The sequence below is a fragment of the Tyto alba genome, unplaced genomic scaffold (genome assembly GCF_018691265.1).
Source record: "Tyto alba isolate M040663 unplaced genomic scaffold, T.alba_DEE_v4.0 Super-Scaffold_6, whole genome shotgun sequence".
In the NCBI taxonomy this organism is placed as follows: Eukaryota; Metazoa; Chordata; class Aves; order Strigiformes; family Tytonidae; genus Tyto; species Tyto alba.
The window spans coordinates 38,449,809-38,475,849 of NW_024881327.1; the positions used below are offsets into that span (position 1 = coordinate 38,449,809).

At 36.2% G+C, this 26,041-nt stretch overlaps 1 protein-coding gene across 2 annotated transcripts in view; it reads right to left on the reverse strand.

Moving 5' to 3' along the window:
* Nucleotides 1-370: 370 nt before the first annotated feature.
* The window catches only part of NCAPG (non-SMC condensin I complex subunit G), a 33,023-nt gene continuing 7,352 nt past the window's right edge, over nt 371-26,041 (reverse strand). For both annotated transcript variants that reach the window (XM_032984561.2, XM_032984562.2), the window contains exons 6-21: nt 25,384-25,576; nt 22,939-23,088; nt 20,475-20,615; nt 19,347-19,470; nt 17,469-17,558; nt 17,126-17,305; nt 16,558-16,668; nt 14,674-14,793; nt 12,906-13,133; nt 12,415-12,596; nt 9,538-9,712; nt 8,991-9,152; nt 7,954-8,098; nt 3,653-3,745; nt 3,104-3,182; nt 371-2,240 (exon numbers count right to left, since the gene is read on the reverse strand). In XM_032984561.2, coding sequence (XP_032840452.1) covers nt 2,114-2,240; nt 3,104-3,182; nt 3,653-3,745; nt 7,954-8,098; nt 8,991-9,152; nt 9,538-9,712; nt 12,415-12,596; nt 12,906-13,133; nt 14,674-14,793; nt 16,558-16,668; nt 17,126-17,305; nt 17,469-17,558; nt 19,347-19,470; nt 20,475-20,615; nt 22,939-23,088; nt 25,384-25,576 — 2,300 coding nt within the window. In that variant the 3' untranslated portion in view covers nt 371-2,113. The remainder of the gene's footprint in view (nt 2,241-3,103; nt 3,183-3,652; nt 3,746-7,953; nt 8,099-8,990; nt 9,153-9,537; nt 9,713-12,414; nt 12,597-12,905; nt 13,134-14,673; nt 14,794-16,557; nt 16,669-17,125; nt 17,306-17,468; nt 17,559-19,346; nt 19,471-20,474; nt 20,616-22,938; nt 23,089-25,383; nt 25,577-26,041) is intronic.

Below are 26,041 nucleotides of genomic sequence, written 5' to 3' on the forward strand. Positions count from 1 at the left end.
CTTTTTCCCCTTATATTCTGGTCTGAGTTTCAACTTAGGCCCACTGGTTTTTGTCTTCCCATCATCTGGAACAAAGAGCCTGGTTACATCTCTTCAACAGACTCCTTGTAGATAAACCGGGGCTCCTCCCAACGCCCACAGGCTGAACCAGCCCAGCTCCCAGTCCCTGACCAGCCCGGGGGCCTCCACTGAACTCACTCCAGTTTGTCAACCTCTGGCTCCCCTTAGCAGGCACCCCTAGCACAGGCATCTGCCCCTTGAGAGGTGACTTCAGGGAAACCTGATCTTTCCAGTGCAGCATTCCCCAGAGCCGCCAGAGACAGAACCTGCACGTGTGGCAAGGCACGACAGAACAGCAAGAAGGCAAAACTGAAGGTCTCCAATTTATTCAGGAAGGCATTCAGAGAAGCCTTTATAAATTTTTATTGCTCCTGCCTTCCCTAGAAATTAATTTTAACCAACAATAAGAGTGGATGAGCAGAAGTTGTTGAAAGTGTATTAGTGGCAGAAAAGCAAACCACTCGAGAGTGAGGGTGAGAGAGAACTTTTAACTGGAGTAATAAAAAAAAAAAAACCACACACCTAAACTTTAAAGCACAAGGAAAGCTCTGAAAATCAGCTGAAAAAAACTGAAGTGTATCCTTCACCCTTTTGAACTACATTCAGGCAGCATTCGAGGGGACAGACACTGATCTCGAGTGGTTGCATGAGCACACGCTCATGCTAGAACAAAGTTGGGGATTTGAAGAAAAGAATTCTCAAAAGAGGGAGCTCAGGACTTCAAAGTTCAGTTTAAGAAGATGAATAAAAATAATTCAGTTACATAAGCTTCTGAATAGCAAATATCAGCAGAAAAGTGTGTCATGGCATTTTGTGGTTTGACAAGTTTCCAACAAAAACTGAAAGGGAGGAAAAGCAACACAATCCTGCCTGTTTTCTATATGCAAGCTTGAAAATAGCATAATAGTTTCGGCATTACACTCTGAGAGCACTGCTTTTCACTTGTGTCCCTAAGCCATTTCTGAGAATTACCAAAGATCATTTACAGTATATTTACCTATTTTAAACGCAAGTTCCTTCGAAAGCTCCCTTCGGCATCAGTAGTTGAGATGCTCATACCAAGCAATCGACATGAGTTTTCTCTGACTGCCTTGGACATTACCTATCTTGTAACCAAGACAGACATGACTGACAGTGTTTCCAAACCAAAAAACTAGCACTTCCAGAGTAAATCTGCTCAGCCACCAGCGACTCCTACATGCAGTTTAAAGTTAATCATCTACTGTCTCTGTAAAACTCACGACTATTTCTAGACATGTCCTCAGAAGAAGGTTTGTGAACGTCAAAACTACAAAGCAATCACAATTGTATGCCACTTCAAAAAGACAGCACACAGACCTCAAAGTATTTCCTCTTTTGCCCTTTCTCAAAAGTTTTTCTTTCCTTATTGGATCTTATTTTGTACCATAAATATTTTGATGCTTTTCAAAAAGAAAATCACAGATTTTACATAACAAGGTCAAGATCAGTAGCAGACTTTCGGCTTAGGTTTATAAAATAAGTAAATCCGTTTTACCATTTTGACATTATTTTAAATAAAGTGGACACATACCTGCAGGAAGCAAAATTCACAATTAAGATTAATTCTATTTAATGCTAACACAAGCAATAAAATCTGGTCAGCAGGTGCACATGCTAATAAATGAAAAAAGTGGGTGCATTAGAGGTAGGTACATTCAAAATTGCTGCCACCACAAGCAACCACTCCAGGTCAAACATTCCCTCTGAATAATGTTAAATATCAAAACAGCATTAACTATGAAGTACCTACCACCAACAGCAATTTTTACTTGTAGATAAAAAGCATTCTTCTCCATAAAGTAAAAAAAAAAAAAAAAAAAAAAAAAAATCCATGTTCTGTTTAGGTAATATTTTAATATGTTTTTATTACATGGATATTGGACTTCGTATCAGGAAAATCATCAAAAGCATCTATTTTAAAAACAAGTTAAAGCTCCTAGAGTTAAATATGACTAACAACAAAACAAATCTTATTTTTCAAGTCTGATGTTAACTACCAGCATTAGCAAAGGACACTTCTCTCCTTTTGTCTTCACTGATCTGCTTCCCTATCCAAAAGTTCTGAAAGATTCATTCTTGTTTTTTCAATTGCCGCTGTTTTTGCTCGCCTTGAAGGCCTTGTACTTGACACTGGGATCGATTCTGCAATTTCATCGTCACTGAAATGTAAAATATTTTAAAGTAAGGCCAAAAAGACTAAGCAAATGAAGAATTTTTATATTAACAAACTTGCAGTATGGTCCTTAAAGAGCAAAAGTACTTCTTACTAATTGTAAACTTTTTATTTTTTGAGAAGTATATAGTAAAATTTTCCAAACGATACAGCAGTAAAGATAACCAAGAATTAGCAGTTGCTAAATAAGCAAAACTCCCAAGAGTAGGTGGTATCAAAGGAAACACACGGAACAAGCAAACAGGAATGACTGACCCTGGTCACCCTAAAGTCTTTGAGAAAGAGTGAGCACAGCTGAAAATTACAAAGATAATGTCATTTTAATGCTTATATCCTGTAAGATCATAAGGGAAGGAATGCATTGTATATATTCACTTACCAGTCAGTTCTAGAAGCTTATCAACTATATGTTGAAAAGCAGGCAACAAAAATGTAGAGTTGGGGAAAAAAGAATTTAAATAAAAAAATAAAAAAAAAATATTATTCTGCAGAACAGTTATTAAAAAAGCAGAAAAAGTGATTGGAAGAAAGGTAATAATGTAAGCCAAAAATCTAAGTTCTGTTGGCTAGAATGTGATAACTCTATGCACAAAAATATAGTGTAAAGAAAAAAAAGAAAAACAAAGAAAAGAATTACAAGTTCTTAGGCAATGATAATAAAATGTGAAGCTATCAACCCTGCTATTGTTTCAAAAGTACCAGTTCAAAGAAATTTATTTTCTTAAATATTTGTCTGCATATCAGGAATAGAGGATATTAAAGATGCAAGTTTTGGGAAAGAAAATTAATTGAATTAAGTTTCCTTGCTAGAACAAGCATGATTTGAATGGTGGAGAGAAAAGGATTTACCTTTCACTACTGCGTTTTACAGTTGTGCCAGTTTTTCTTCTGCTCACAGACCTCACTTCTGCTGCCGCTTTCCGTTGTCCTACGTAGAAGCAGAAGCCTCTTTTCATATCATGGTAGCATTTCTTTTCTTAAACTAGTTTTGTATCTTTCTTCAGTGTTAGATATTGCACTGAAACATCTAAATGTGCAGTCACCACGGCTAGAATGTGGTGACAAAACAAAACCAACAACAAAAAATCCGCAACATACCACTTCCCCCATAAACACCTGTACGTTACTGTAAATGACTGCGGCCAAGTTACCTTGAAATCCTGTAGTCGGACTAGGGATTTTTTGTTTTTTTTTTAAATCTGTGCTGTTGGGAGATGCTAACAGGACAAAAAATTCCACAAAACAGACTATTTTAACCTTTTAACAAATAAAATTTTAAAAACTACAACTGAGTATGAAGACTGAATGGTTTTTCTATCTTTATGTTCACAAAAAATTAGTATGAAATTATTTTATTAAAAGCAATGAGGATTGTAGCCAGAAAAAGCTCATGCATACCTTTGCCAGCTTTGCTTCTCATGGATTTCAATTTTGCAGTTGTATTACTTTTAACTTCAGTAACTGGAGTACGAAGAAGACCTTCATTATTTTCTGTTAAACAGAATAGCACACACACAAATCATAGATAATCAACTTCTAAGTTATCCTAACTACCAGTATTTTACATTTCGGCTGTTATATAAAAAAGCTACAGAATTTTAACCCCATTTTTCCTTAAACTAGAAATAAGGCCACATGGAAGCTTAAAATGTCACCCAGCTATAACCCTGCCCCAACACAGGTTAGTCACAGGTAAGCTATTCCCGACAATTGTTTTGCCCCTTCCACTGTGTTGTAAGTCAAGCAAGTGGAGTGGAAGAGCAGCCTGGCTGCACAGGGAACTCTTCACGGAGCTCAAGGAAAAAGAAATTGTATGATCTCTGGCAGCACGGTCAGGCTTTGCAGGAAGAACACGGAGCTGTTCATATACGCAGGGAGAAGGCACAAGAGGCCAACGCTCAATTAGAGTTGAAGCTGACCACTATTGTGTCAGATACTAAGAAGGGTTTCTTTTAAGTACCTTAATAGCAAGAGCAGGTCTAGAGAAAACATTGGACTGATATTTGTTGAAGATGGTCACCTGTACTAATAGGGAACGAAGAAGAAGCAGATGTGTTCAGTGCTTTTTGCCTCAGTCTTTAGTAATATTGATGGACCTCAAGCTGTCTGGTCCTCTGAGTCGGAGGACCATGAGTGTGGGATCAGTGACTTTCCATTTGAGGACACTGAAATTGAAAGGGACCAGCTGTATCAGCTGAACACCCGTAAGTGGAACATGAGCCCGCAATGTGCCCAGGTGGCCAAAGTGGCCAGTAGCATCCTGGCTTGTATCAGAAAGAGTGTGGCCAGCAGGACCAGGGAAGTGATCGTCCCCCTGTACTCGGCACTGGTGAGGCTGCACCTGGAACACTGTGCTCAGTTTTGGGCCCCTCACAACAAGACAGATACTGAGGTGCTGGAGCGTGTCCAAAGAAGGGCAATAAAGCTGGTGAAGGGTCTAGAGAAAAAGTCCTATGAGGAGCAGCTGAAGGAACTGGGGTTGTTTAGTCTGGAGAAAAGGAGACTGAGGAGAGACCTTATCGCTCTCTACAACTACCTGAAAGGAGGTTGTAGGGAGGTGGACGTTAGTCTCTTTTCCCCAAGTAGCAAGTGATAGGACAAGAGGGAATGGCCTCAAGTTGTACCAGCGGAGGTTTAGATTGGATATTAGGAAAAGTTTCTTCACCAGAAGGGTTATCAAGCATTGGAACAGGCTGCCCAGGGAAGTGGTTGAATCACCATCCCTGGAGGTACTTAAGAGAGGTATCTGGAGACTTAAGATGTGGCACTTAGGGACATGGTTTAGTGGTGGACTTGGCAATGTTACGTTTACGGTTAGACTCTATGATCTTAAGGGTGTTTTCCAACCTGAATGATTCTATGACTGTAAGTCCATGGGGCCTGAGGGGATTCATCCCAGAGTACCAAAAGAGCTAGTAGATGTTACAGTAAGACCCTTCTCAATCATCTACCAAAGGTCTTGGGACTCTAGAGAGATCCCCACTGACTGGAAGCTACCCAATGTTATTCCAGTTTACGAGGACATGAGGGAAAACTCAGGGAGCTAAGCTACAGACCTCTTTGCCTAACCTCAGTTCCTGGAAAAATTATGGAGAAGATTATAGTTGGTATTGAAAGGCATTTAAAGATTACCGCAGTCATCAGACACAAGCAACATGAGTTCACAAAGGGAAAGCATTGTTTAACTAATTCGATGTCCTTCTATGATAAGGTCACCCGCCCAGTGGATGAAGGGAAGGTGGTAGATGTAGTTTTCCTGGATTTTAGTAAAGCTTTTGATACTGTCCCTCACAGCAGCCTTCTGGACAAGGTGTGCAACTGCAGGATGAGCCAGCTCACGGTGTGCTGGGTGAAGAACTGCCTGAAGGGCAGAGCTCAAAGGGTTGCAGTGAATGGGGCTACATCTGGCTGGCCACCAGTCACCAGCAGTGCTCCTCAGTGGTCAATTCTAGGGCCAGTTCTGTTCAATATTTTTATCAACAATCTTGACGCAAGAACTGAATGCACCATTAGCAAATTTCCTGATGATACCAAACTGGGAGCTGCTGTTGACTCTGAGGGACAAGAAGCCTAGCAGCAGGATCTATAGGTTGGAGCATCGGGCAGTCATCGGTGGCATGAAATTTAACAAGTCCAAGTGCCAGATTCTGCACCTGGGATGGAATAACACCGCCACAGGTATAAACTGGGAGAGGAGTGGCTGGCGAGCAGCCCTGCAGGAAGGATCTGGGGGGGCTGGTGGGCTGCAGGCTCCATGCGAGCCAGCAGCGTGCCCTGGTAACCCAGAGGGCAAACCCCATCCTGGGGTGCGTCAAACCCAGCACAACCAGCCGGGCAAAAGGGGGGATTGTCCTGCTGTGCTCAGCGCTGGTGCGGCCTCACCTGCAGTGCTGCGTGCAGCTCTGGGCCCCACAGTTTAAGAAGGATGTTCAGGTACTCGAATGTGTCCAGAGGAGGGGAACAAAGCTGGTGACAGGCTGGAAGGCATGTCCTGTGAGGAGCGGCTGAGGACTCTGGGCTTGTCTAGTTTGGAGAAAAGGAGGCTGAGGGCTGACCTCCTTGCTCTCCGCAGCTCCCTGAGGAGGGGACGTGGAGAGGGAGATGCTGAGCTCTTCTCCCTGGGATCCAGTGACAGGACACGTGGGAATGGTTCAAAGCTGCACTGGGGGAGGTTTAGGCTGGCCATTAGGAAGCATTTCTTTACCAAGGGGATGATCAAACACTGGCACAGGCTTCCTAGAGGGTGGCTGATGCCCCAAGCCTGTCAGTGTTTAAGAGGCAATTAAGGACAACACCCTTAATAATATGCTTTAACTTCTGTTCAGCCCTGAAGTGGTCAGACAGCTGGACTAACGATCCTTGTAGATCCTTTCCAATGGAAACATTCTATTCTAGTCTTAAAATTCCTAAAAATTTTAGGAAATTTCTTTCTTCAGCAACCTCTGTTATAGCTAGGAAGTTTTTTCCTAATGTCAAATCTAAATCTCCCTTGCAGCAATTGAAGGACAAAAATAGTGTCTGTTGCCCTTTCTGCTCACAGCCGTCACAAATTTGAAGTAGTAAATGCTGCATTATTTTTAATGATCCCAAATGCGTTAGGGGAGCAGTAGGAGAGGGGAAGGAAACAATGCTTTTCTCCTACAGCCTGCTTTTTAAAAGTACTCAATAGTTCCTCTCTTTCATGAGGAATTCATATGAAAAAGTATTATCAGATGTTAGCAGAAAACAATACTATTTTCTCAAAAGCATACTTCCAAATTCCTATCCAAAAAAATATTTGAAGACATAAGCATAGAAGATATAAGAAGTTAAAGTATTTGACACTTCCAGAAACAACAGATTAAAGCCCTGAAATAATCCACTAGAAAATATAACCAAATAATTGAAAGAAAGGTTAAAAGAAAACATGATCAGCTTAAAATTGTTGCACGTCAGTATATCTACTGCTGCAAGCAAACCTAAACAAGTTTCATCCAATTACTCTTCTGCTGAAAAATGTTAGACTTTCTGTGCCACCAGCACAACATACTCTGTTAAGGCACATGCAGCTGCATCAACTGGGCAGGCAGTGGAGAGTCTTCCAGCTACTTCCACTTCAAACTCTTAAATAGCAATAAAAACAAACCTGGCTCCAACACATGAGCTTGTAACAAGGACAGAGCAGCGACAACACTGAAGATATCAATGATATACTGCTGTGATACAGCCTGCGAGAAGCACAAGCATGGTAACTCCAAAGTCTGAAAATCCTAGGAGGTACTTGTTTCTTCCTCCAAATAAGCAAGGCACATTCTTAAGATCAGTTAGTCAGCACTAGTATTTAGCAGGCACACAAGTGCACCAAACAGCTAAACAAACAAAAAAAAAAAAAAAAAAAAAAAACACCCACAACATTTTAATACTGTCTTTTTAACAGAGAAAGCTGCAGGGCAGAACTTAAGACTCAAAGTACAGCACTGGTTATACTAGAATAATACAGAGAATAAGAACACACAGAATTAAATGAAAAAGTACTAAAAAATTTAAAAAACTTCAGTACAAATATTTTAAACTGTAGGCATATTGACTAGATGTCACCTTTTCCCATTTTTCCAAAAAGTAGATTATTTTAATGGGCAAAAACTAAAGCTTGTTTGATAACATCTAAACAAGTCACTTAGTTGTACACCTACTACTAAACTACACCTCTCCTGAATTACCTTCTTTGTTTTGAATAGTATTTTCAAATAATGTGACGTCAGTTTCCCGTGTCCCTTCAGAGTGGTCTTTGCCCACATCACGATCTTTGGTCAAGTTCATCTTGATCTTCTCAATAGCTCTTTGACACAGTCTATCTTTCACTTTCTGGAGAAGAGACAGTTAATGTTAAATGCTATTACATGTTACAATTATTTCTTTTATCCACTAAATTTACCCACTAATGGGATTAGTTAAATTTACTGCACAAAGGATACATATAACATGAAGATGACCAGTCAAGTTGAAAGGAGAAACACTTTCTCCATCAACACCAGGCACTGAAAGACTAAATACTCCTTTTTTCTTTTTTTTTTTAAAAAAAAAAAAGGAAACCTAAAAGACATTAAAGCAACTGGACCTTTCCAGCTGAGTCCTGGAGCATAGCTACCTTTAGATGACATGCCCATAGTGGATCAGCATTCTTTTCAACATTTCTATATACCATTGTCTTCCTCTGTCACAGTCCCAAATTTTACTTTTTTTTTTCTCTCCGTATTAACAAAAGCGTCAGTGTAAAAACTTTCACATCACTCTTGTAATCCCTTAGCACTTCATCTGAAATCAAGCACCTTTTTTCATGTTGCCTAATGATCTTAGTTACATGGTAAATTTAGGTGTAAAATTTCAGCTGCTAATTATTAACTAAAAATAGCCATCCAAACTGTAGAAGACTTAATATTGAATTTTATTTTAATGTTTAAAAAAATTAACCACACCACAGTTATCAGAACTTTGTGTACTGAAATGTATCAAGTCAGCCACACTGTTTCACATCAATTTTACAACGTATGGTAGCTGAAATATGTGAATTATATAGCAATACCAGCTCAAATTTTTGTAAATGACTCATCATAAATTAATTTTCAAAGGCTGCTTAAAAGAAGAGAAAATCCAGGCACACTGTCATAGTAAACAAAAGGCACTTCATTTTTAAGCATATCAGAATATTAGATTGCTTATGATTAAAAAAGAAATAACTTTGTTATTTATGTACTACCTCTAGAATCTCATTGAGCAGAACCAGAAGATCCTTCGTGGAAGAACTACTGAGTTCTAGTAAATTTAAAGCTTTTGAATAAATACGAACATCTGGTGCAGTTGGGTCCATCAAGATTTCATTGCAAATTTTCATTGCTAAGTTGTCATGCACTGTTGAGTCCTGTAAAGGAAAGAAATTTTGCTGGGAACTATTTACAAAAGACAGCAATGAGATCATTCTGAATTAAGCAGCTAATGACTAATTTTACAGAGTAAACATTTTCCTAAAATGCAGTACTTTGAGCACCAACTGATTTTTATAAATACTTTTCCCAATATAGACAATTAGCTATGGTTCAAGTTCCTATTATCATGTTTTAACTGTAAAAGAGAGGAAATCAGCGGGTGTGGGGGGTGGTCAAGCTAAAGTATTTCAGTCACTCATTTAATCCAGCTTCTGACACTAGGAATCTCAAAGAGGCCCAGACAACTAGCAGTAGGTGAAGGGGATCAGTTCTTAACCTCTAGACACAAATATTACTTTCTTCCAGTTTAACACACTGTACCTGATAGCCCTGAAACTTTTTAGACTGAGGTTTTAGTCCACTTGGTCTGGTCAGGTCCACTAACAGTTCAGAAACATTACTGATATCTATTTCAGCCAAAGGTGAAGTTGCAGGAGCGTTGAACAGTGTTCGCAGAGTTGGAAGATAAGCTTCTTCAAAGCATTCCTGGTTAGACCTGTTTCAATTCAGTCAAACAGTAGTAGCATAAGGAGACAAAATTAAACCTTCCTTCACCCTTAAGTTTTCTCTGCCATGATGACAGTTCACAGACCCATTACAATACATCAATCAAAGCAAAGTGGGAGCAGCCAACCTTGGTAGAGACAGCCAACAGGATCAAGATATCAAAACTGCTTCACAGAACAAGTTTCTTTTAAGTTTTAGTACATGGTATTTCAAGTAAATTTTACGTAACACTTCCTGTCTCTGAACAGTTTTGAAAATTCATCCTTACTACTGAAAGCCTGATACATACAGACATATTCTCTCTGAAGGGACAGAAATATATTTCTCTAAATCTTTTCTTTAGATTAACCTGTCTTCTACTCATTCCTCCTTCCTGCTAGCATTTTTGTTTGGGGATACTTTTCATTGTGTAAGAATGCAAGGAAGCTTGGCACAAAAATGCAGTAGTTAACAAGATTTTTGGAAGAAATACTTGTGCTTTCTTTTCTCAGAAGAGATAATAACTCCTGCCAAGCAAGCCTAAAAATCATGTTGCACTTGGTTCTGCAGCAAGTTGTCTAAAAATTCCTTAAGATAGGTCAAAACAATTTAAAACATAAGGTGTCAAAAAGTACAAGGTAGTAGGTTGGTGAAGTGAAGCCTTTTTTGTTTCTGCTACTTGTTAACCTCCTATTTGAAACCCAATAACTACAGGAAGAAACTAGGTAAATCATTTCAAAAAAGCAGACTGTTTGCTGCTGGGTTATTGAGCCAAATCAGCTGACCAAAAGACCTTTTGAACACCAAAACTGGAGCAAGAAATAATGGAAGCAAGAATTCTCCCTTTCAGCAGCTTTAAGGCTTTAGATTGGCTCAAGCATAACTGAATTATCATTCAGAATCTTTCCTGTAAATTAAAAAAGTCTAGTAGCATATAGGCACAAGGCAGAACTTTCTTCTCTTAGGCTGCTAGAGTTTATTACTCTTCAGAAAACATTCCATGAGTAAGAATTGTTCACTGGTTACAGGATCCTGTCCCTGTTATTAGCATACCATGCCACTCTAGTGACATGACAGAATATTTATAGAAGTCAGCATCAACTTTTTCTTCCCCCTCACACAGAGCTCAAATATTTAATTTCAGAAAGTAAGCCTCTTCATTATTTTTGTAACTAGATGGAGAGGTTAACAGAGCAGCGCCCAGAAACAAATGGAATTTTAAAATCAGTGAGAGATCAGTACCAAAATTAAGTATGAACCTCAGTCAAATCTCATTCATTACTTGAGTTTTCCTCTTCTGAATGGCAACTTTGCAGACAGTTCTGAATTACACACAGTAATTAATAATTCTCTTCTGAAAATCCAAAATTAGTAACCAAAGACACTCCATGATTCATCTTAAAAATCACTCATTTGTGATGCAGAACACAGATGTTTTAAGACAGAAAAGTAATAAGGTTTCCTAACTAAACAGAGATTCCAAAGAGTCAGTGACCCAAACTAAGACTCAAGATTCTTTTCTCCCCTGATTTTTCTGATTTTTGCTTAAAGCATATGCCATGTTTTTATTTTCAAAAAAGAGATCTATGAGGTGCCAGAATGAGTTGCCTCATTTGCAGATGACTTTGAAATACATAGAATTAGTCCAGTGGGCAATCATTATGACTCATAACTAAAAAAAAAAAAATAAATATTGGAGATGCACAGGTCAGAAGATGACATTCACAGGTAGAAGATTATCAAAAAAGTTAAAAGTTCAAAGTCAATACTTAATATCAGAGATACCAGAAACATTAAATTAGTTTTTCCATTATTTATTTTCAAAAGAATTTAAGTAGGGAAAACCCCATTCTGGAGGAGACTGGATATTTGTCTCTCTTGTTTCCTGACAACAGCAAAAACACATTTGTTTGGGTTGGTTTTCCTCTACAAACCAACTCCCCTTTGAATTTCTCCTTTTAATATGGCAATTTATAAGCCAAAAAAATGTAATTCAATTTGGTTTGGAAAAATAGAAAAGGTAATATAAAATATGCCTAACAAATCTTACCTATAAAAAAATAAGTAGATAAAAACTCAGCTAGTTCTGACTGGCTAAAACCACTAGCAGCAACTGAGAAGTTAAACATTTTTTTATTTTGAGCAAGTGAAAGGAGATGAGAATTACTATGTAAGCTCCTATCCCCTTAACACAAGCTCCCTACCTCATTTGACCACTACCAAAATAAACAGGAGATTTTGCATCTGCTGTGAATTTAGATTGGAGTACGCTTTGGTTAAAAAGCAAAACAAAAACAAAACCCAAACCACAGCCAACCACCCCCTGCTGCTTTAATATCTGTCGGGCATCAATTATTCTTTTGAAGCACTCCTGCTAGCTACTTTTTAGTGACACTTCAAAGTCTACCTGTATCGCACAACAGCATAAATAAGTAAAGCCCATCTTTTTAAATTAATCTTTTATTCAGTATCTTGAACAGTTTCAATTATAGGCTTAGGAAAGAAAAAAAAGTGGAAGGCCACAAGGGTAAAAGGGAATGAATGAAAAGTCTTCTGAATAGTCATGGGTTGAGATTATGTACATTCAGAAGTAATATGCATGAGGCTGAACTAAACCTTTAGGTCTAATTTGCATTTGTGCAATCTTGAAAATGGTTCCTAAAGCTGCTAGACCAATGTATATTTTCATATAATAATTTACAAGGGACATACCTATTTGCATAAGCAAATAAAGGGAAGAAAACTCCTAGACAGTGTCTAAGCCGAGTATCGTCTTCAGTCATAGGATTATACCACAACAAAATAAGACGAGAAAGAAGCTTGGCACTAATAAGTCTCCCAGAGAACATCAGTTTGGCTATGCCTTCCGCAGCTTCTGTCTTAAGTTCTGAAAACTGAAGAAAGAAGTGATCACATACACACAACACACCAACCACAGCATTTTTCACTAATACTTTATAATAACAGTCTATGTTCTATTTTGCCAATTTTCTACATTCAGCTATTTGTACCTGCACAGAACTCAAAGCCAGCTCAAGAGTAATGTTAGTCCATACCAGTGACAAAGTTGTGGTCATTTTCTAGGACAACTACTTTGACATTAGACTATTAATTTCTATTACATATCATGTAATATTCACATGCATCCTTCTTCAAAAATCATTTTAAAACTTAACTATGGCAAGTTTTACAGTATTTCTTACCTCACTGTCTAAGAAACCAGAAAGAAGCTGCAGGAGTTCAGTAATCATAGCAGTGTCTTCTTCCTTCTCTATTGTTTCACTTTCTTCCTCCATTCTAATCTGTGCATCATCACTTTGAGAGACATTGCCTCTTTTGGCTTTAAATGGTTCAATCCCAAACAGCATTAGTTGATCAAAGATTGCCTTTAAAGCACTGAGCTTTATCTTTATATTATCTATTCGTAAAACCTAGGTTTAATAAGGAAAATACAAACATCATCTCATAGTAGACCATCAATGTTAACATTAAGCATAATAGGTTTATTTGCTTTAATAAGACCATTTAATTTGGGAAACTTTTTATAATACTTGGAACAAATTTCAGACTTTAGGAAGGTGTGATACAAGTTTAAACCTGAATTTATAACACAGTCTGGGAAATAATTTATAAAGTCATCTATGCAATTTCCATTACACAAAACCTATTGAATTTCACTCAGGGAGTGAGCATTTATGTGCGAGATGTAATTTTATTGTTCTTAATAGACATTAGACAAACAAAGTCTATTTCTCTATTGTAGCTCCATAGTATTATGTACTACAGAAGAAATATGCAAGACAATCCCTGCTCTGAAATATGGTACATCTTAATTAAAATAAACAGTATGTAAAAAGAAAGCAGGAAGCAATATAGTAATAAAAGTCAAAGTTGCATAGGTTACTATATGTATTATAGTTCAAATTTATGTTCAGATAAAACCATACACCATGGGTTAGCCCAGAGATCCTAGATCTGTTTAGCCCAACACCCTGCTTTTGCTGGCAGCCTACACAAAGAATATGGCGTTTAGTACATACAGAAATCAATTACTTGAGTCTAAAGTCTAAGTTGCTAAAACAACTGAAATCCTTCCTAAACAAACTGATTTTTAATGAGACATACTCAAAAACAAATTGAAAACAATAGTATATGGTAACTTTTTAGGAACCCAGAGTTATACTGGGGTGATTGACAGCTCTATCATCTTGACTGAGCTGAGCACATCATCTTAACATCTGCTGTCGGTTCTCTTGAGTGTGTACATGAACACAATCCTAATAAAGCACAGTGGCCACCTATACTTCTCTCAAAACCAGGGTCTGAAAAGTTAACAATGGTATCATCTTTTATATAATTAGCTCAGCATCAGAACATTTATCACAAAGGTGGGAGATGGGGGTATTATGGCATCCAACATGTACCATTTCCATAGATGTTTGGCCATCCTATCGTTTGTTGGTTTGAATACTGCTTTATCCTCTAATTAATAACTCTTCTTTAATCCATACATTAATAATTCAGAACTCAAACTGGACACCCAAGATCACAGGTAAGTATGTAACAGAAACGTAAACACAATCACAGGCACATTTTTAGTTTGGTTTCCCAATGAAGGAAGGCTTACAGAACCCTACAGCTTCTCTTTTCTCTTTGTAAGAACGTAAGTACATGACTGATTTCACACAGATTGGGAAGAGAAAAATCAGACCTGACAGATAAAGAATTCCTACAAACTTTCAAGACAGCAGCTGACCTTACAAAAGGAAAAGCCTGCTACTACCAAGATACAATATAAGCTTGAATATTATTAGACATCAGAAAAATCTATGCGAAACCACAGCCTCCAGATCATCTAGATCTTTATGAAATCACAAATCACTGATTCTCAAATAACATAACTATGTAGAATAGCTTGTTACAGTAAAAAAAACTAGTCTTGTATCTAAGTCACACAGACCACTGTTTTACCTGTATCAGCAATGTAAGCTGTTGTTGGGCAAATTCTTTGCTCTGAAGGGCACAGCAACCCAAACATTGAACTGCTGTATTTCGCACAGCTGGATGGACATTAGTTATGCCAGGAAGTATCTGAAAACAATAATATTAGACTTTATAGTTCAACTATATAAACTGAAAATAAAAAACTGACTACTAAAATGTGCTTACCTGAAACTAAAACTAATTAGTTTGATACAGGATTGGAAAGTGGTAAGTACTATACACTGTTTATCTAAATAAACAGAAGCAGATTAAGTATGGTTGAAATCAGAAAGGAAATAATGGCAAAAAAAAAAAAAAATAATCACATGAGTGTTTTGCTTTGTGTTAATTTTGAAAACAAATATTTATTAAAAAACAGAGTTGGCCACTCATCGTGAAATTTAAAAAGCAAAACAACTACACAATAACAAACCTACACATTTCTTTATAAAAGACATTAGCATTCTTGCAGAGAAACAATACCCAGATTCAAGCTGCAAAACACATATGCCACTTGCATGTACCTGGAATAGTTTTGAGAAGACAATGGTAAAAATCCACAGAAAAGAAAGGCCAGACTAGATAAAGGGTGAATGCTTCAGTGGCATAATTTTACATTTTTGCATTTACTAAAGAGTTAAAGTTTAAACAAATAAAATATCCCAAATCACGTAATATGTGAAAATCCAGCAGGAACAACAATATGAAAGCAGGATCTTGGAGAAAGGAAAGTGGAATAAACAAATTGTAAAAATTAAAGACCTAATGAAAAATAAAAGTTTTCTGGAGGACACATCAACACTAATTAAGATTTCTAAGAATACTTCTGTAAGTCTGAAAGAAATCAGATGTGGTTCCACTACATTTAAACAAATCTAAATTGGTGTTGTAATTTTCTTTGCAGTTTGAATTCTAAGAATGCCCATACTGAGTCAGGTCATCTAGCCCATTGTCTCATTATCAAAAAAGATCAAAACCAAATTCCTATGAAGTATTACATAAACAGACCAAGTAGATACTTCCCCAAAATTCTTGTCAAGGTCCCAACAATTTGCAGCTGAGACACACCAGAGTTGGGAAGCTATTCTTATCTACTTAATGATGCCATAACATTTTTCTTGAACTCGCTCAGTTTTCCTTGACATTTAGGTAAATGTTCACCGTACACATCCTGTGACAAAAAATTCCAGATTACGTATTATGGGAAGAATCAGCTAATTTAATTTGCTTTGAACTTGCTAGTTGTTAGCTTTATGGGATGATCAAACAATTCTTATTCACTTTCTCCATAACACTCATGTCTTAAGAATTCTGCCCCCTCTCACACCCCACCTCTAAGTCCTCTCTTCTTCAGGTTATGAAGTAGTAACCTAGTTAGTCATTCTTCATACAGAAGCCATTCTATACTTTTCCTTGCTGCCCTTCTCTTGACCACTTCCAATTCAAATATAAGGTTTGTAGATAAATGAGATAAGAATTGCAAAGAGCATTCAGATGTGGATGCACCATTCATATAACGGTCTATTACTTTTTTCCCCCTTTTTTTTTTGCACACTTAGTAACACTTAAAAATCTATGATATTTAGAAATGTTCATCATAAAATCCATATGCTTTGCAATGAAAACTAGGAAGTATATCCTGTAGACTGTAGGAGACCTATAATGCCACTGCTTTATTTTTCAATACAGAAATATTTTGCTCTTCAAAAGGTGCTAAGAAAACAGAGGAGGATGAGAAGGGAATCCCCCAAACATCTTTCCTTGTATGTGGAAGGGATAAAGGAAAGGTCTATACGAGTTCTGGTCTTTCTAGATCATAAGTTTTTAACTAGCAAAACAAACAAACAAACAAAAAAAAGAACACATACATACCAGAGATTCAATGATTCCATTAATGGTTGGACTAATACCTTTAGAAAGGGATAGAGTCTTCAGAAGCTCATAACACATCGTCAGACACTTCAACAGTGTTTCAGGATCATTCTTCAAGTGGGTCAGGGAAAAGATAAAAACATTGTTAATACTAATGTGATAAGGAGAATGAGGACATTAATAGTAATTTTTCCCTACCCAAATAAACATTTCTTGTCCGCTACACATTTGTTGTGCAAGAATATTAATCAAAATCTGTCTATAAACTGTGATGAAGAGAGATTCAGATTAGTGTTTTCAGTTAGTTAAGACTAAAAACAGTAAAAACAAGCCACTTTTAGAATTGTTTAGTTATTCAAGGACAAAAATAACAGTTTAACTACAATTCATTTTTTGCTAAAGCACACCATCAGCTTCTATACATGCAAAAGGAGAATACTAATACCATAAATGTTCATTTTCAATTTTAAAAGTTTAGATGGTACAAGGCCAAAATATACTTTCTTTTACAGTGATGAATAAACGTCAAAACATAACCAGCACTTGAGAAGACAGGAAGGGAAGAGACCTTCTCCACATGTACTACTTCAATTTCAGGTTGCTCTATTTCTTTTATCATATCATTTTTACTGTCTTCCAACTCAGTTATTTTCTCTTTTAATACTGATGCTGTTTGAAAATCCTGCAGAGTAATGCATTCTTCCAAAGCTTGTTTTGCTTCAATAAGTTTCACTTTTATTTCAGCCAACTGAAATACAAAGTAAAGAGAAAATTAATATAATACCATAACTCTTGTGGTATTAGCCAGCAATACACAACTGACACTAGCCAATAATACACTACTATATAAAACTCTTACTAGATGGATATGCTTAAAAAACCATTTTTCTTGTCAACTAAAATCTGCTTACCTTAAGCTCCCGCTTTCTTATTTCAGCAGCATCAATACGCTGGTTGACTGTAACAGTTGGATCAAGAACTTCTGATATAATTTCTACAATCTATTGTTACAAACAGCATATTAGTGCCATTAATTTCAGCTCAGATGTCAAGAAACTAAGCATTTCACTTTTCCAAATTTAAAATACCATCCTTCTGAAAAAGTATTGAACATCTGTGTAGTTTCCCTTAACAGCTAATTCACTGCAAATAAATCCCCAATTTGACAATACATAGTCTAACCATGAAAGTCTAGTGTTTTCTACCATCTAGCTAGGTAAGCAAGAAAATAGAAGACTGTATATCCATGCATAAGTTAAGCAGTTTCTATGCCAACAGTTCACAGGCACTGTCTCCTCTAGATCAGAACACATGCTTTAAAAACCATTACTGGTAACAAGAGTAAGATTTTTCATATGTTACCATTTCAATCAAAATACAAGAACACTATCATTTAAAGCTCTATAAACCATCAGTATTGGAAGCCATGTAAGCAATTTAATTTCAAGCCAAATACGTGCTTAGAACAAGAAAAACTAAGCTGAGTTTTCTAGCTTGTTAGGGGTTTTATTTGAAGTCAGACCCATTATGTTAGTAAAAAATGAGATGAAACATGAGGAAAGCTAAAGACCAAATAAGATATGATAGTCTTAATTTGATTTATTTTGTATCAGATCACCTCAGTTTAACTTCCTCTCAGGTTGTACCAAATCAACAGAACGTACTGAATCAGTGTATTTCACTAGAACAATAGAAATTTACAGATTTACTATTACCATTGTACTGTAATGCTAAGATTACCATAGCTCTTCCACTGTAATCATGTAACAAACCTATATCCTAGCTTTATCCACTGGATTGAGTTTTTCTGAAAGTGGTCTCCGTCCTTAAGCCCAGGGTTCATTTTAAATATTTGAGCAAAATCAAGGAGTTATGTTCAAATAATTATGCTATATATAATAGCTCTGCGGAGCAGCGGAGGAACGACACGCCGAGACGGATTCAATGTGGGTGATAGAGCATCATATATCGTATCCTTTTATTGGTCCAGGGTACATATATTTATACAGACGCTAATTATTATGCCTACTAGTCACTAGCTGATTGGCTTAAGCTCTAAAGGTCGTATTCGCACGGTCCACCTACTTGCAGTTAGCTAACAGCACAAGCTTCTCATAACACTAAGTTTCTCAGGCCACTATTTCTAATTCCTCTGAACCTGTTTTCGACACACCACAGTACACAAGGCCGAGGCGTCCTTGACATTCTTCATGTATCAGCAGCTGCGAGCAGCTGCAGGCAAACCCTAGTGAGGCCCAGCATCAGCGAGGCCCAGCATCAGCCCCTAGAACAGGCTCTGATCATACAACTGCTCGGTGGGCTCAGGACCCTTGTCTCTGAGCCATTCTCCAACAAAGCTCTACTATATAAAATACTTTTCTTACAAGGGTTTTTAGTACCCATCTCAGCTAAAAGGAGGGAAGAGAAATTTGAAACCCAGAAACGTACGTTATCCTCACTTTAAGTGTTTTGGTCAAAATTGTTTGGATCTAATATAACAAAGGATTCTGAAACAGGCTGTCAAAGTGTAATACTTTCCTAAATTGAGGGTTACACTAACATCAGCCAATTCTCTAAAGATAAAGATCTTTAGACAACGACAAAATGCAGCTGTGCTTAAAAAAAAATAAGGGGGAGGGGTGTGGGGGGGCGTGTGTGAAGAGAACATAAATGCTTTTTCAAACTAAAAATATTTTAACTCAGTATTTCTGTTACAACGCTTCACAAACGCTGTTTGATATACGGGGAAGGAAGAGCCTAGAAAACAATGAGCCTTTAGAATTACTTACAATTTCAATCCTTCTGTCATCATCCTTAACAATATTGAGTAATCTTTCCACAAGCAGAGATATAAGGGCTGTTGAAGTTGCATGTAGAGTGAGAATCTTTTGTAAAGTAACTAACAGATGTTTTCTGCATTAAAGAGAAAAACACCAATCCGTTTGCTTATTCAAGAAAATGGAAGACATGAGTTAATATTTTACCCACTTTGAGTTAGCGTGATGAAGACTGTATAATACATAAGAGTAACTTCTCTGTAGCTATATTAACTACTGAATATATTATTAGCAAGTAAGAAAGCTTGCTTATTTTGTCTTTTTCTGATTTTACCTGACTTCTCTTGATTAGAAAATGCTGAATTTTTTAACCAGGTGTAACTACTGTCCAATTAAAGGCCATATCAACAGAAAACAGTCAGAGTATTAATACTGTAGAATGCTTTCATAGAACTTATCTGACTGGAAACAGAACAAAACAAAAAAAAAAATTGCAAAAACTATCCTGCCAGTCTGGCATACATATAATGCATTCCACTAAGAGTCTGAAATTATTGCTGTGTTTATACTGCCATTACTGCAATTTTTCATAAAATGTCTGTGCTGGTATGAACTTCCAAATTTATCCACTCTTATTACTTCACATCAAAAGGCTGTTCAAACTATAGGCATGACTCAGTTAACAGAGTTCAATTCAGCTTGGCATCTAAAACATCTGTAACCTTTTAGGCCTTAGCAGACTGGGCTTAAAAACATCAGAAACACACAGGCTACTTACTACAAGTCATCTGTTGAGAAGTAATTCATTTATCTCCTTTTATTTTTTTATATACTACATTCCAAATGAACAGTCTTGTAACTTCATAATCTCCAGAATACCTTATGAAAACAACAGAATTTGTTCTCCCCAAACAATGTTGTAACTATGTTAAAACTCATTTTTCCATAAAAGTAAGCACACAGTATTTGGCACACTTCTGGGAACAATTCCATTAGAGAGACCAGGCCTTTTTTTCCAGCTAGCATTAGAACCATATTTTGTCTGTTTGATCAGGTTATTTTCCCAACAGAGACTCTATGCCTGTCCACAGGTATAAGTGCCATAAAGCTTAATAACACAGGTTTTATATCTCAGTTTACCTTCCTCCCTCTTCTGTGGTATCCACGCAGTCTATGATAAGAATTAGTTGCTGGCCTATAAATTCTTTTGTCATCAGGTTTTCAAAACAATTAAAGTCTTCTCTTTGTTCTTCACTAAGAACTGGCATATTTTGAAGGTAACTGAATCCAAATAGAACAGATATAATTACATTCAGAATCATTGTTGGAAAGTAAAAACAAACAAAAAAAATCCATTAAAAAAAAAAACACACCCCAGAAAAAAAAAAAAAAAAAAGAAAAAAACCAAACCACACAACACAAACACAAACCCCACCACTTTCCTGTCCTATATAAACAAGCGATTACCTTAGTTACAAACCTTAAAAATTAATGTTGGTCTTCTTTTTATAGATTAAGTTATTTCTACCAAATAATGTACAGCTTAAAAATACCACACTTCATTAAAAAAACCCCTTGTTTGAGAATGCGAAACAGTAAGAAACAAAAAATGACAAGTTATGTTTGTACATGTAATTTTAGTTCTGCAGCTCTGCATAAAGGCAGCATCTTAGAAATAAATGTATACATTTACCATTTTTCATAAAAATACAACTAGCAATTCTTCTACATGTTCACAAGTGTTATATACCCTAAAAGACCAAATACAAGGAAATCATTGAAGTGTGCAATGAATTTTAAATTCTTTATCTGATCAAGTGAGCCATCATGGAAGAACAACAATCTGTTGTCAGATATATTCAGCCACAAAACATGGAAAGTGTAACCAGTTTGTTTCATTTCTTTATTTTTCTAGAGTCATTATTATTTTATCAAAATTTTATCCACCAATGAGAGCATGCATGTTCAGAAAACATGCAGTGAAGCATACTGTGTACAAAATTCAATACTGAATATAATGTAATATATAAAATTGAAATACTGGTATGAGCTGTGAAAAATATGTTTATTTTTACCACAGCTTTGCAGATCCTTTTCAGCAACAGTTCATTATATTTAGCTATTTTACAAAATTTCTTCAAAGTCAGGACAAAAATTTTGCATGTAGCTAATATTTAAGAACGTCCAAAATAACAGTGTAGGCAGCTGTTTCTGATCATTTAACAATAATGTTACCTGCACCAGATAATAGTGAAATATCTAAGTGAAGCTTACAATCCTGCATTTTTTTCAAAAGTATCAATGACTTACAGTTTCTTTCTCCTCCAACCTGATACTCTTACAGTGCAAATAGAGACTTGGACTGTACAATTGCAGTTCAGACCTGAAACACTAGTGAGCTGTACCACCAGTTGAGTAGTTTAACAGTCGATAGTACTAGTACTAGCAAGCCTAATGAATCTTACTCAGCCTCTTCCTGAATTGAAGGCATTTTGAGTAAGATTGGATGGAAAAATTAAAACTTTTTTTTGGAAAAAGCAAGGTTTTATGGACTTAATTAAGTTAATTATGAATAAATGAATTTACACCCATGAGACTGGATCTACATCTCAAAATTAAGGAACCACAGACGCTTCATTTATTAACTGTTTATGAAATATGTTAGCACATTCCACATTGAAAAGTAGCAATGATTTCTATAAGTACTACAAGGATATTACACCCACAGAAGTGAGAAAATAGTATGTATGCTTTTAATTGGAAACATCTATCAGAACAATGCATTTTTCAGCAGATCTGATTTATAATCATTTCACAAAGCTTGACTCCACATTTTGCCAGTACAATACCTCAGTTAAGATTTCTCAGCATTCTGCATGCTCACAAAGAAATTCTATGCAAATTTTAAGTTAAGACTAAAGTATCCCACTGAGACAAAAAAATTTGCCTTTCTTCACTGTGGTAAGAAGATTGACTTAAAACATTCTTTTTTTCTCCCCATGATTAAATGTTCTCATTGAATTGGCTTATTTAGCAGCTCTGTTACTGCCTCCAAACGTAATTTTTTAGGAAGCATGCCTGCCTGAGCAGAGGAAAGAAGGGAATGAACTTTCAGTTTTAAAAACACTTCCCTTGAGGACAGAAACCAAATTTTATTTATTTCCACAAATTACAACAATGAAAAAAGTATGTAATGGTTTCTGCAAGCCCTAGAAACCTCCTTCTGAAAGCTCTTTGAAAACACACAGCAAACTACATAATAACAGATGGACAAAGGATAGGTGCATATTACAGAACAATTATTATCATAAATGGCAAAGAACTACAATGCTCTTGATCTAGCAGTCCATCTTGCTGATAATTCATGAAGAAGGACATTCTAAAAATTGTTTTCAAGTTATAAATTTGCATTTTAAGTTTTTGTTTAAAAGAAGAAAATCTTATCAAAAATCTTAAAAAATCTTTTAAAACATTAAAAAAAATACTGTTCAAGCACAAGTTTGGCTTTGAAAGAAATCTGAATAGTTTAATAAAAGAAATATTCTCTACTTTAAAAAAATAATCTACTTCAGTAGTAAGAGATTTATTTTTAAGTACAATGTACCTTAATAAGTAATCTGCATATACAGCTGGTTCCGGCAACATCTTTTCTAATAAATCTTCACCTTCTGCACCTTTTGATTTTAGATATTCACAAAGACATCTCCAATATAACACCTTCTCAGCTGTTAAGTCTTCCAGTGGAATCAGTTTTCTAAACAAAAATAGAGATATGCAAAATAGGATCAAACACAACAAATGCACAGAAATAGATAATTTGCTAAATGAAAACAAAATCCTGTCAAGGGTATTCCTCAAAGAAATATTTAAAAGACTGACAAAAATAACTTCCTCTTTCTTAAGTGAGGACATGGAGCTCCCTGAGCCTCTCACTGCCTTGCACTTCTCAGTACCCTAAACCACGGCTGCTCATGTCAGTTTGGAGAAAGATTCTGCTCAGCCCTTCACACCCCCTGGAGCAACCACCCAAGTATTTTAACTCTGTGAAACATTGTTATCACTGTACAAGCCTGGAAAACTGAACTCCATTAATCTGCATAAATGCAACAACTGCATCAAATTATTTTTCATGTTTTGTTATGAATTTTTCTTCCATTCTTAATACAAGATCTTCACACAAAATTCAAGTAGCAATCATAGTATGTCAAATGAAAAGAGTAACAGAACCACTTCTCAGCATCCCTGTAAACTCATCCTCTGTTTACCAGTCATAGGACCTCCACTCCTTCTCATAATCAGTCTTTTGCATGCTAAGCATAGCATATAATCTTTGTTTTCGGAAGCAGAATGTTAAATTGTACATGAATTCTACCTTAAAACAGAAGACAAGAGTATCATTGTCAGTAGTACTTCATTCCCTCGAATCCCATTTGATTTGCAAACTATCAATAACAATTTTGGTTTTCTTTTAGGTCCCTCACACACACACACAAAAAAAAAAAAAAAAAACACCCAAACAAAACAGCAACACATAGATGAAAACTAATCATTTGATGGCTTACCATTAATCTGACAAATATTTAAAAGTAAATTTAACAAACAGAAATCATAGACTTCAAAAATCTAAGCATTTATCATACTGATACTACAACACTCAAGCTGTAGTCAGAAACATCATACAAGAACAAGCCTAATGTTTGCCATAAAAAAAATAACCTCATTACAGGCTGAACAATTTCACTTGCTTCTCAAAATGTCATTAACAGATCCTACTACTTAGAAAATTCTCAGCCCAGTCTTTCAAAATGGAAGCCTCATTTCATGCAAGACCAAAGTCAGACTGACAAGTCCATAACCATATAAATTTTTCCTTTGAAAGACTTTTGAAGATATTGGCACATTTCCAGAGGCTCTAAGTTATTTCACCATTATGGATACTTTTTAAAGCCAAACAGGCCCACATGTATAGCTCTGGAGTGCAACACATGTAGCATCTACTGATTTCAAAACACATCATAAGCTACTACACTAATGCAAGACACTTCATACGAAGACATTACACATTTTCCCCCAAAACACGGAATCAGATTTTGTTATTATTTTTTAATCAATGACAATTTGTCATTTATCATCTGAAATTAGACTCCTACCACTGTTAATAATCTTTCTACTCCAGTTGCCTCAATTAACTTGAGCTGTTTCTTCTCACACCTTTTTGCCTCCCTTAGCAATTTCCTACAACTTCTAATTTCTTCTTCTCTTTCCCCCCCATCATTTTTGCTTAATGGATCTTTATATTCATGTCTTCTTCTTAGTTTAGGAACTAATTTAGTCAAAGTCTACCAACACTAACACAGGAAAAGAAGCCTCTAAGATTCCAACTTCTATCAAGCTCTGTTAATACAAGTAAAATACCTCCAAAAGATGTCTGAAACAAGACCAATAATTCCGTTCTGACTGACTCTCCAAACAGTCTGTGGATAACTGAACCAGCCCCAAATTATGCTGCCTCTAGCTCAGCAAAAAGAAGAGAGGGGAAGCAAAAGAAGACTAGGAAATGTGTGAGAAAAACTAGAAACATTACTGAGAGGGAAGAGGAACGGGAGAAAATGAGCTTTTCAGTACCATAGGTTAAAAGAAGAGAGGAAATTACGGTTGTGGGGATAAACTAGAGCATTACCTTTACTGTAAGCTTTACAGTCAGTACATGAAATAATACAAATTAGACTCTAAGTTATTACCCAGAAAAGCTTGTTTAGTTGTTTAATTTTCTGTTGTTCAGAAAACAAGTCAAAAGATATTTTTCAGTTTTTCCTCTTGCTTATCTGGCACAATCATTTTCAGCTGGTGAACACAGATTTTTTTAAAAAAGAAAAAAGCATATCTAAAACATTTAAGTACACAAACACCAGGGAGACATTATGGTTTACACCACTGTATCAGTCTTATCACAGGTACTAGTTACTCTGCTCCCCATTTAGATTCAACCTTTAATTTAATATTCTTATACGAAATATTCATCTTTTGGAAATGAAATTGATCTGCATACCTGCTGTCAAGGTTTTTATCATTCTGAACAAAGTCATGAAGTGGAGTTAATGAAAACACAGCATTAAGTACTGGGATGGCCACTTCTGGGCAGTTTTCCACATCAAGTCGATGAAGCAATTCTAAAACATTCCCTTCAGTCAATTGTAACCAGGCTTGAAGCAGCTTCTTCTTTATTACCTCCTTAACAGCATCTAATAATACAGGAATTTAAACGGTTTCAAACTTTGAAGGTCAAAAAATACCAAGTTTTCAACATACTTTCACAAATTATTTTTCTACAGAAGGCTTTTTGGAAAGAAGTTATTATACAGTTGAATTTAATGTCACCTTAGAAAAAAAAAAAAAGAGAAAAACCAACAGTTAAACAAAGGCTACCTATGGACCACTACATTTCTGATGTGTTTTTTTTTGGTTTTTTTCCTCTCACAGGGAATTAAAAAAACCCTCTATCCAAAAACTGTTACGTCTAAAGATAGCACCTCAACCCATAAAATCTACAAACCAGGAACTCTTGTAGCACAAGGAAATATTTCTGGGAAAGCACTGTTATATACTTGCTCTGTTTCAGGCATTTTAGGAATTGGTCACTTCTGGAGGCAGGATACTACTGTACAGATCTTTAGTCTAAAGTGCCACACAGAATTCTTGTGTTAATT